This window comes from Hetaerina americana, unplaced genomic scaffold, assembly GCF_022747635.1.
Source record: "Hetaerina americana unplaced genomic scaffold, ioHetAmer1.1.p SCAF_9, whole genome shotgun sequence".
NCBI lineage: Eukaryota > Metazoa > Arthropoda > Insecta > Odonata > Calopterygidae > Hetaerina > Hetaerina americana.
The window spans coordinates 79,113,903-79,126,366 of NW_027287538.1; the positions used below are offsets into that span (position 1 = coordinate 79,113,903).

General features: G+C 45.4%; 2 protein-coding genes across 2 annotated transcripts in view; one reads left to right on the forward strand and one right to left on the reverse strand.

The window, feature by feature from the left end:
• Positions 1–2,978, reverse strand: part of LOC139698618 (collagen alpha-5(IV) chain-like) — a 133,980-nt gene extending 131,002 nt beyond the window's left edge. Inside the window, 1 exon segment of the mRNA XM_071597461.1 lies at positions 2,590–2,978. Coding sequence (XP_071453562.1) covers positions 2,590–2,667 — 78 coding nt within the window. The 5' untranslated portion in view covers positions 2,668–2,978.
• An 877-nt stretch (positions 2,979–3,855) lies between these two features.
• The window catches only part of Col4a1 (Collagen type IV alpha 1), a 293,149-nt gene continuing 284,540 nt past the window's right edge, over positions 3,856–12,464 (forward strand). The window contains exon 1 of the mRNA XM_071597882.1: positions 3,856–4,128. Coding sequence (XP_071453983.1) covers positions 4,109–4,128 — 20 coding nt within the window. The 5' untranslated portion in view covers positions 3,856–4,108. The remainder of the gene's footprint in view (positions 4,129–12,464) is intronic.

Below are 12,464 nucleotides of genomic sequence, written 5' to 3' on the forward strand. Positions count from 1 at the left end.
TGAAGACGGGACCTATTCCCTTTCTCCCTATCGTGTCTTTGCGGTAAAAAAGGTTCTGGAAATAAAGGGAGGCCCAGATGAACATTTAGGGTTCAACTGGGGGTGACCGACGGCTGGGGCTCAACCATGGACCCCCCTGTCCTTAGTCATACGGTCTATGTACTAAACTACTCACTCATGAATTAATGGAAATAGAAATGCAGACTCTCTTGGATTTATTCATTTAATTACAAATATTTAGCTCCGTGAGACCACCAGATAATTTTATTCCGAAACAAAACCAACTAGCTATCCTTATATTCCAGCGTTTGAGTGACACTATGAATAACGATACACAAAAATTACTCCAATATTCGTCAATTAGCCATCATTTATAGTACTGAGAAACGAATTACACACATGGGCAAATGCGTCAGTACGTTCCGCAATTTCCTTCTCCACATCTACACCATTATTGCTCTTCACATCGATTGCGTGCGTCATAAAGCCTTTTGGATTAATATAAATTTAAGTCCCGTACTTTTTTACACCAATATAATACCATGAAAGGCATCGGTAAGGTGTGTGGCAGGGGGTACATCTACACCAGGTACGCACAGCACACGAACAGACAAAGTCACGCACCATGCATAAGCCTCACTACACAAAAAATTGAAAAATTAACAGCAATGAGCTATTGAACAATTATCAGAATCAAGGTAAGTGCACAACGTACCACCACTAATTCTAGTAAAGTCTTACAAGGAAAATAATATATTTCTTGATAAATATAGCCTCAGCTACTTTTATTATGCATACGAATGGATGCGTGAACATCATCATTCACACTAAACAGATGCACACATGCATATTCATACACATACATGCACACACCTGCATATATTAATATACGTAATGATGATTTTATTTTATTTCAAAGGTAGCTAACAGCTTTCACTGTTTCTTAATTGTTTTAGGAAAAAACGGCATCTTAAACCTATCCGTTCTACATTCAATCTCTGTAATCTTGAATGAATGATCATGTCTCCCATAGTAATTTGGGATTTTTAAAATGTCCTGAACGTCTTCGGTAAACTGATCGGTCTCAAATTTGCCGCAGATATCCGGTCTAAAAAATTAATCTTCGTTTTTCGAGGGCGGTCCAACTCCGAAATCATTCAACAATTTTGTCACGCTGTTTTCTGAGTCAGAAAATGCTTCGACACATCTCGCCGCCCTAAGAAGCACGCGATCCAATTTATTTCACTAAACCTGCCTCTTGAGGATCCCAGATACTGGCTGCATGTTCGAGGCGAGGTCTTACAAGCGAGGAGTAACATCTCTCCTTCACTTTCTCATTGCCTTTGCGCAATACCCTCTTCACGAATCCTAATGTTCGGTCAGGTTTTTACGCGAGTATTCTCAGTGCGAGTCCCTAAGTTTGCCCGTTACTTCCCACGCATACGTCACCGTTCAGGGACTTCGCCACGAGAGAGCATTGCAGAGAGGGAAGGAGTTGGGCGAGCGGATGAATGAGATTAGTGGAGAGTGCTGATTGATTGAGTACGAATGCATGCGCCAAAAATTGGGAGACCCGAAATCTTAGGCTGGACATAAAACCACTTCCAAGCACCAGCAATACATAGTTACACAAAATGGTGCATTTCAACTTATTTTTCCTCTTCTGGTATCTTTTTTGAGAGTGCGGCGTTACATCAGACCTGTTCTTAACGTTAATAGTCGGCCACCTTGACGTTTTTGTTGTTTCATGGCCGTTGCGAACTCGCCTAGGACTAGGCTACCAGGCGGTTGCGTAATCGGAAAATTATGACTCCCTCTCATCCTTCCTTGGTCAAACAAAAAATTGCTAAATCCTAGATAAAATTCCACTTTTCGGGATAATTATATACCTTAAGCCATAGATGTTCGGAATAACCGCTTCGAAAAAAGTTTGGACTCCGGAATCTCCCTTTGGGCCCCCGCCATGCACGCCCGAGAGATTCTACGTGAGACGTCTACATACGTGCATTGAAAAATGACGAGTTTTGCAGCAGAGTGATCGCGGCGAGTTGCGAGAGAATATCCGTGAGAGATAAAAGCACCCGAATTGCGTTCGGTGTGCATGAAACTTATAAACTACACGAAATTGGAACGCATGCAAAGGTTAACCAAATTACACGCAGCGAAAATGTAAAATGCCCAGTTACATTTAAACAGCAAAATGCGAGGCAAAACACTTGTTTGCTACCTCATGTGTATGGCGAAAACGAGGTTTTTTTGGTCCTCTGACCCACAGCATCAAATTAGAATATCGTAACTTGGTTGCATACTATGAAGGATTGTTACCGGGGACGGCGGCCGCACCACTGCTTCTATGAACCTAAGATTGCATCGCCCGCCTCCTTACTCCTTGATCGAGATATCGCTAGGGGCGCCGAAGACACTCAACTCGGATGACGGACCAAGCAATCCGCTGGGGAATGATTCCATCGGCCCATACCCTCAGCGATGGCAAGGAGGCAAGCATGGTCCAACCATCCGAAGAGGATCTCGGCCAATTAACTTTCCGGTGGCCCGGGTGGATTAGGGCGAAGGAAGAAGGGTACTCACTGCGGGATCAACTCCTGCCGGGCCATGGACAACGACCAGCAGGATCGCGGCAGTCACCGCGAAGAGCGAGGATCTCATGATCACTGCGTCACTCCTCCCGTCGGGTGTTTACGTCCCACCCCCCTTTGTCGTGTGGACGCGGTGGGGGAAGGGGAAGCGGGTCGGGGGGGGGGAGAGATCCCCTCCAAGAGGGAAACCCGGTGCTGCACCGAGAGCACACCTCTCCGCAACAGGTGCCGCCGCTCTCTTCCTAAGCCTCCTCCCACATGGACCGCCCGCCCCGGGGGCCGCCGCGCGTTCTCTTCTTCGGGCGCTTAGCCTCGTCCTTCGAGCGCCGCAGGGATGGATGGAGAGCGCCCCGCAAATCCAACAGCGCCCGCGTCCGCCGTCCGTCGACTCTCGATGCCTCGTCTTGGGGCGGCGTGGAAGGAAGGAAACCTCCCCTCCGGCTAAACGGAGAGCGAGTCTATGCCTCCTCCCCCCGCCTCCTCCTCAACACTCCCCCTCCCTCCGCGGTCACTCCCCACCAGCAGCCCAACAAACCAACCAACCCCTTGTGGTGCCGGTGGAAAGGGGTTCGCTGCGCCCTCTGGAAGCCGAGAGAGGAGAAGGACCCGTGGAAACAGGAGAGCCCCTCTCCCTCTCCTGCGTCTCTTTTCGTCTGCTCGCCGAAGGAGAGGAGGATCGGGGAGTAAGAGAGCGCCTGGGAGAGTCGGCAAAAAAGACGCGGGGGGTGTTGATCTCTCGCCTGTGGACCCGCGTTGTTCTCTTTCTCGAGGGGATCCGACGGCGGGGCGTCCCGTTCCAAAAGGAGATACGGGCCGGAGCGCTAGAGGACGAATACCAGCTCGCGGGAGAGTCCTCCTTCCCTCGCGTGAATAAGAATACCTTCTTCGGCCGTCGTCTTCGGGATCGCCGCGGCAAGACTCGTCGTCGCCCGCCCGGATCGCTCGCTCGCTCTTCCTCGGACCCGAAGAAAGCGCCGCTCGCTCTACGGAGAGGAATCCAGGCAGCCTCCTCGACTCCAGGAGGGAAGGGAGGGGTTTTCGGGGTGGGTTGGGTGTGTGGGGTGGGGGCCGCTGTTGGTGAGAGGGCGTGGGCAGGACTCCGGTCGTGGGGGCGTCTCTTTAAGAGAAAGGAGGAGAGGGTGTCGTCGGGAAGGGGAAGAGCAGGGAGAGGGTGCGTGGGCCGATAGCTCCAGTCCCCCCCCCTCCTCCTCCGCCTCCTCCCTGCCTCCGCGAGGGCCACACTCAGTGGCCAGCAGGCCGGGACAGCCAGCAGCCCCTCGACATTGCCGCTCAGTCTCTTCTCTCCGCCTCTCTCCACGGTCTGCAGGGGAGCACGGCACGGCGGAGCCAGTGTCGCTCGCACGATCGCTCCCCTTCGCACGGCGGTCACTTCCCGCCCTCCGAGGATCCCCGCTGCCTTCGGGCATTCCAGGGCCGCCGCCGCCTCCGCTGGGCAGGAGCCCCTCAGGGGCCCTCGAGGAGCGGGGCTAGGGCCCCACGCCGTGGGCGCGATGGCATCCTTGGCCACATGGTGAGTCGTCCCCCTCCCACTCTCCATTCCTCTCTCTCTAACAATGTTTGCCGGCCGTTTTTCCCTTCACACTCAATCGGGGCGCGATCGTGATTTTTTTAGAGTTATGGCCAAAGATTCACGACAAAGGAGAGAAATTTCGCAAGGATGAAGGCGACGCCTTTGTGGTTTGACTAGCTGAAGCATTCGGCCTAGGGATCGCGGTTCGAATCCCGGCCTAGGTGAATAATTTTTTCGGGTATGTAATACCTTGCGTTTGGTCGATTGTGTCCTAAAGAACGCGATTTCGGCCGAGGCCTTCGGGCGCCGGCGTCATCCTCCGTGAGTTCCCCTCTCCGCGTCCACCTCTTTCCTCGTCTTCCATTCGTGCATATTCGTGAGAGAAATGGGAATATCATGCAATTCGTCTTTAATTAATGGCCGTCGGTCGAGAATTATAAATGTGAGAAAGTGACTTAGTAATCATGTGAAAGATTTTCATCTGTCAGTCCAGAAAAACAGGGCGATGAACGTGTTGGGAACAAATTAGAGAATACTAATGTATGCCGTCGTCATCAAACTCGGCGTTGGGAAGTGGAATGCTCCGTTCGCATCTTTTGAAATGCGCAGCCAGAATATTCCCATGAACGAGTGCTTGTATCTGCAATTTTCCAATCACGCCTTCGTATTTTAATGTTAAAAATCCTTCCTTTGTTAAAAATTGTACTTTCTAAGATCTTGAACAGAATTGCTATGATTAATACCTTAATTGTTTTACTGAATAAATAAATTTCTTGAACTTATTTGAACGAAATCATTTTTTAAGTATTGTAAGTTCTTCTACCGACTTCATCAATAGAAGTAAAGTGTTTTGTAATTATTATTCCTATCTTCAGAAATTATTCTTCCTATTTATAATTAAGTATTCCTAGCTTCAGAAAGTACGAGACGGACTCGATAACTCGAGTTAATATGCATCGTTGGGTGATGGTTCGCCGGTTGAAACTTAGCATTGAAACAAGGAATTATAAGACTGGGAAACTCTCGCCATTATTAAAATTTTTCATTAAGAGGGAAAATTGATACCACAGTTTTAATGTGCAAACTGACGGGAGAGTCTCTGTTCTAGCCTTATTTACCCCACTAAAGTCAAAGCCCGGAACATCTGCATGGAGAAACCTATCCTAGCGCCGGTCCCAAAAGAGAATCGAACTACGCCCCTCTTCTTGGAGAGTCAATATATCAACCATGCCGGTTAAATTAAAAACCATTTCCCAATTTCTGCATTTCACCGAATACATTAATGCATTAGTATTCTTGTGTTATAATATATAAGTAACGTACATAATGAAGCTATTTTGCACGAACTCGTTTGTGTTTTCCCCATAAATGGAGAATTCAGAATGTCCCTCCTCGATTCGTTCCACGATGAGAAACCCCGTGTCCCCTTATCGAAGCGCGGAAAAAAGTCATTTCTGGATATTCGCTTAACTGCTGCATACTCTCTGCTTCCTTTCTGACGCAACACACTCATTTCCTTCTGCCTCGCATCATTCCTCCCGTATCTTCGGTGCATTTTAACCAAGAGACTCCTTAATTAGCGTCGTGGGTCGCAGTTTATTTTGGCAGAAGTTCACCCGGCTATTTTAATATCTTGCTAGAGTAGTTAAAAACTTCAACCAACTTCATAATCACGTACACACTAAATAAATACTCAATGGGGACGATAAGACATACGATTTTTGTCTTCCGTGAGTAAGATCCTCGAGTAGATGGCGCCGGGTTTCACTCTCGGAAGCTAACTTGGGAATGCTTCGTAGCTGCGCTTTAACTGACATGTTTTTTTGGCAATCCCTTTATTCCACCATTGATTGTTCAAAAGTTGTTCTTGGCCTTCGTCTGCAACAATTCCTCTCTAGAGCTCCTTGCGCTAGAAAAACGTCGCTCCCTGAACGTCTACCAATAATTTCCCTTTTTTAGTGCTTTCTTGACTTCTACCCTCACCCACCCCCTCCGAAGAACCTCTTCACTCGGGGTTTTCATTTCATCTTCATTAGCGGGAGCGATGGGTATTTTTAGATACTAAAACTTCCTCTACGGGGATGTGATAGCACATCGCTTCCCTCTCTCCCCTTGACTTTGTGAGCTCAAAAGAATCGGAGGGCGTTCGCATTCTCTTGTGGCCCGCACTTCATTTCCATCGTTTGTCGCTTAATTTGGGATCTCGCCCCGGGGACGACGTAAGCACATCGGGCGGACGGCAGGGCGACACGCTCGCACCAATATGTCATTCACCCTATGGAATCGAATCCCTATCGGGGGTATCCAGGGGTGAACGAGACCCCTCCTCATCCATTCGGCGACCCCATTCTATAAGATTTACGTTGGTCCCATAAAGGAGTTCGTTCCGACCTTGCCTCGACGACCCCGAGACCCTGGAGAGTGGTGTCAATGAACTGCGAGTGTTCGTTTCTAATCCCCTTGCCGACTCAACCCTTTTCGCAGAACAAGTCTGCCGTTAATTGATCACGAGTGATGAATAAATAACTGCTATAATTTGCATTGGCCTCGTCTCCTTTCTTGATCTCCTCTGGTCCCTTCTCTTCGGTCCCCCTGGAGACGGTCGGCCGGGAGTGGACCGCATTTACTCTCGAGACTCTTGCACTCCGCTTTCCAAATTTCGCACAACCCCTTTTCGCTTTCCTCCCTTCCCCCTGGTTCTTCTTTACTCATTCATGGTCCCGCTGAGTGGTCACTGCTTCCGCAATCCGCCACGTTTCGCTTCCGATTCGCTTCGGGCGTTCGATTGGTCCCTTCGAGGTCGAAGTACATATGTGAATTAATGCACTGCATTTTCGGCAGTATTCTGGTGGGCTGGTGGAAATGCGGATCACGAGGTGTCCGCCGACATGGAAAACCGAGGACACTGGGGCGCTCTCGGAATTTCATTCTAGATTGAGGATAACTGAGGGGTTTGGACGAGTGCTCTGGAATTATGTGCGTTGGACGCATTTTATCGAAGGAAATTTCTTTTTGATGTGTGCTCGAGAGACTCAATCCCTTCGCATTTAGGAATCTACGTTATTTTTTCCAGCTCTTCCCCTGATCGATCTTCCATTTTGTCCTCGGTCGTATTTTTTTTGCTAATAAGTGACTATCTTAGGCAATCGTTTCCTTTTCAGGGTTCCCGCGAAAGAAAATAAACTTCTAATGTGACTGAAGTGACACTTGATGACCACTTCACTATTACTGTTCCTGTTCAGGTGTATTTTTTTCGGTGAAGCGGTACCGGTTGTTTATTAAAAATATGGTTTCATTTCTGGTAAAGTTTTTTAATTCCGATAACGGGAGGTTTGATTTGAATAATTTACGAATACTACATAATTCGAGATCAGAATTGTGTATTTTCTTCATACTCTTCTCGCACTCACTACCAAAAGGATATTACTTCATTCGCCAGAAATTACAATGTGACTACCATCATTTCCCTGTCATTTCTGAACAAACACGGCCAGTAATTATTATTTCCTCGAGATCAATATTTTTATGAAAAGTACATTTGTTTGAAGATTCGGAAAAACTAAAAATATTCCCCGGAGAGCCTGTCAAACTCAGCGTCCCCTGTGAGGCGCGGTCGGAAAGCATCCTTCGAAGCGTTCCTTCGGCTTTTTGTGTCAATCAGATGCAATTGACTCTGTGGAAGACAGGCATAGCATTACAAACGGCCATTTTATACTATTCCTACTGAAGTGGCCGAAGCATTAAACATCAATTTTGGCCTGAAATATTTTAATATCTTTTTCTGGAGTGTTAAGATTCTAAAGTAAAATGAACTAATTGTAAAACATTTAGTTCCATCTTTTCACATGTTTTTACAAACTCATCTGTATCCAGAGCAAAACATCACGGGGAAAGCTCGCCTTTACATCCCACCTGTGACAATATACTGTTATTTCCGGGGTAACTTGTTTACAGTAACTTGTGATCCCATGATTGTACCCTAAGTTTTGAAAAATATAGTAGTGACAATGAAAATGGCTTTGGAAGCACTTTCCACTCGTTGCAGATGAACTAAGGCAGAAACAATTAATTGGTATATTGGTTGGCTACTACAACGCGCAAGTTTTCAGACGACCCCACCAGGGTGAAGGGGTCGGTTGTAGGTGTGTGCTCTTACTAATTTGGCATTATTCAATTCATCCGGTGACTGCGGCGGCCACTTCCCATCGAGCAGTAAGAGCGATCACATCTTGAAACAGCATCCCTGACCGAGACAGGATTGGACTACATGACCTTCGGATTAACTGATGGTCATCGCTAACATACCGGGTGCTAACTGAATCGGCATACTCGTTTGATGTGCTCGGAGGACGCGGTATATGTGAAAGTGCTTGGAAAGTGGAGGGGAGGAGGTTTACATGCCCATGTACGTCTATCGCGCGCCAAGGAAGCACAAGTAGTGTCATATAAAGCCAAGGCATATAAAATTTAGTCTCGCGTTGTGAGTATTTACCCATTTTTTATGAGAAAAACTACATTTTAATACAGAATTATATGATTCTGTGTTCGACAAACAAAATCAGACTGCTTTTCTATTCTTCTAAACAAGAGTCAGGATGAAGATTACAGTGGGTAGAAATTTACGTCAGTGTGTGTTCTCCGGAGTAACGCGCAAATGCCAGTAAGTTTTAAATACAGGTATGATGGATTGTGCATCGCACCATCGAACAACCTTAATTGATTATTCGACATTTCCGTGTTACGTCGACGAAATCATCAATATATATATATATATATATATATATATATATATATATATATATGCTTTCGCAGACGTAACACGGAAGTGCCGAATAGTACGATACACAGTAACACACAATATAGAAACACAATAAAAGGAAGAACACTCACACGTATTTTCTTGATATTTCGACGGAAACAATCCGTCTTCATCTGAAGATATAGAAGTAATGACTGATATATATATATATATATATATATATATATATATATATATATATATATATAATAATGGGTCGCGGTAGTCCAGTGGGTAGAGCGTTGGACAGAGACACATGTGCAAGCATCGGCCAGGGCAATGATAACGTAAATGTATACAAATACTGAACTAGACAGTCCAAGTTACTTTTCGGGAAGGCGAGCTAGGGTTTGGAGGAAGGGTAAACCTGTTTGAGTTCTTGTTCGTAGACTGGAATTGTCCTTTTTAACAATTTGAGGATAATTGAATGGGAATAAAAGAAATGGCGGATTCTTAGAAGAACCCTAGAGTTTTACCGACTAGGCTGTAATTGATAGTATGATGAATGAAATTCGGGGTCTCGTAAACCTCTGTGGGTTTCATAAAACCTATGGATCAAAATGCGATGCGTAACTTTTTCCTCTCTCGCCATTTTTCTGGCGAGCAAATTGTTTGAATTTGCGGCCGATCCCCTCTAATGGTCTTCAAACATCTTCATAAGTCTTTATTTCTTTCTTCTTCAAAATGTCCCCACATGATCGGTAAAAACAATCTTTCGATTTTATTCCTCTTTCATGTTTACCAAAAGCTTTAAAAAGTATCAAATATACTTTTCAATGCGAAAATGTCTTTGCCAAATGAGTAAAACTTTTTTATGCCATTAAATCAAAGTCAGAAGAAACACATCTCGTTGTTGTAACCATCCTCTTTATGTGTTTACGGCCAATTATTTTCAAAATGTAGATCATATCATTTATTTATTCATACCGTAGAGCCTTTCATTCCAAAGGGGCACTTTGCAATCTAATACTTAATTATCTTGCCATTTATAACTGATTTACTGCAGTTATCCCCTTCGAAGTATGAATCCGAGGATATGTTAAAGATGGTAAAGGGATTTCAGGGGTGTCGGGCGCAACCCTTTGGGCATTCATCTTGAGGAATAACATTTTATTGACACGATACCTGAATATGTCTCGCATGAGATGAAACCAGTGGTAGTGCCGTGTTAATATATTTCTATGAACAAAGCTAATCTCCGACAAATTCCAAGAAACAGCGGGAGATGCCGCAACAGTAACTTTTTTTCAACTGAGTAATCTACTAATATGCATTTCAATACAACAATTTCAGAGTGTAAAAATCATCCCGGTCAAGGCGAACGATTTTTACACTCTGAAATTGTTGCATTGAAAGCTTACCTAATTTCTCATGATAAAGGGATGTACTCGTAGAAGTGAAATGAATGTTATGAGTAAATGAAAGGGAATGAAATAGCGAGATTATATGGTTTTAGTGACATTCCTACAGAAATCAGATTGAAAAATGGCGTCTTAGGCTTTGTATCTCTTACGGCGGGCTGTTTAACCTCTTGGTGCAGTGGAGGACGCGAAGGTGTAGGATGGAGGCCCTCCCTCTCTCAGTTTGCCTCCGCGGTGACCGAATCTCTGCCGCGCGACCGAGTGAGCCTACGTGCGTGATCGCGGTGGTGGTGCGTGCGTGCGTGCGTCGGGCCGCGCGCACCCACTCGCGCCAGAGGGGCCGCGCCAACTTGCCGCTCGGCGTGCACGTGTTCGCGAGCGGAAGGAGAATGACTGAATGGGAATGAGGAGAAGGCGTGCGAGGGGGTGCGTATTATCCACAAATGGCACCCCTCCCTCTCCGGAAGCCCCATTCCCCCTGCCGGCCCTAATTTTGCCAATTGTTTGCGCGACCTCCGTCGACGGAGCCGGTCGCTTGCCCGGAGTAACTTGCACCATTCTTCTCGCCCGGGTGTCTCCCGATCGGCGGCTCTGGATCTCGACCTGACGCGCCATTGTGGGGAGGGGGTTGGGGGTGACGGCTGCGTCCAAAATGGAAGCGGGCGTGTGCATGGGTCCAGCAATGTTCCAGCAAACCAAAGCAATGGGACGCATTTAGATGACGATGTTTCAGCATCAACTGCTAGCGCAGTACTTTTCGCCCGATAGGATTGGAAGTTATTTAGGTCCATTGCTGTCGGATTTCTTCCTCATATGATCAGTTTGTTTCGATGATATATCACCCTGTTTAAAATATTTAATAGTCATTAAATTAATATTAATAAATGAAAAATTGTGACAAAAAATCCGCTCCACGAACGAATTTTCACCAGAAGTTGTCGTGATGGACGCCTTGATTACTGTATGATTTAAGGTACTTATTCACATTTTTCACGTATAAGGGCATAGAGTTTTTGTAATTCTTCCACACCGTATGTAGTTTATTTCCTATGCGTGATTATGATGTCATGGATATTTTCTTTTCGTTAAAATACACGTACCTTAGCTAAGCCATAGAATACTTATAGTTTATGAAACCAAAATGGTTCAGCTAGAATTTAGCGGTTGTGTTCACTTAATTTTAGTAAGTTAATCAGTAAACTGTAAATTATAGATGTCAATTAACAATAAACTGTCCACTATCTATTGTACGAGTAGTTAATATGAGAGAAAATATTTTTAGTAACTTCTGGAAATTTCAATGTGTTCATATTATATTTACTGTAATTTACGTTCATTGTATGCAATTAAACAAAACTATCTCAAACTTCTGGAAAAATAATGAGATTTACGAGACAGTGCTGTGCGAATTAAAATAAATTGTTTCGTCATTGTTTCCACAATGGCTTGCCGTTTTACATTTTTGTTCATATCTGATGTCGTTTCTGTTGCTCCTCAATGGATGTGCATTATTACAAAATTACGTCCACGCCACGAAAGGAAAGTTAAACGGTGAATCCGACATTATCCCAGCATGTATTCTCCACTTGCTTAAGTCCTTACCAATTACTTCTTCTCGTGTAATGCTCCCGTTGCCTTTTCGCGAAACGGTTTGAGTGGAAATTATGACTCTCGTGTATTCATGGCTACCCATGTGTCGGGTTTATGGTCCATCGGAAAGCCATTGTGCAACCCATACTCTGCGGACAGAGACGGTCATAAAATCAAATTCCGAGCGATAGAAGCACTGGTAATTCACCGTATCTTTCCCGCGAACGACGTGCGATAAGAGGGTCGACCCTCATACAAGACCGTGGGTTCGTATCTCACGTGGGATATCCCGCCCATGGCGGGACATGTATTTTTCATTTTGCGAAGCGACTTCATTTCAAGACAACTCCCAAGCCTACCAAATGAAACGCAGGCATTTTCTTTAGTCACTTTTGGAATCCAATCCATCCCCGTAATCTTGACAACAAAAAAGTCTCAGTTATGACACTGGTTTACCGTTACTCGTCTATTGTAGAGGTAAGAGAAACACTAAAATTCCACCACTAATATTTATTGGCGACTATGGTTTCATCACCGTCTGCCGCTTCATCGGATGACAGAGGAATTGTAATTAAAAAAAGGGCAAG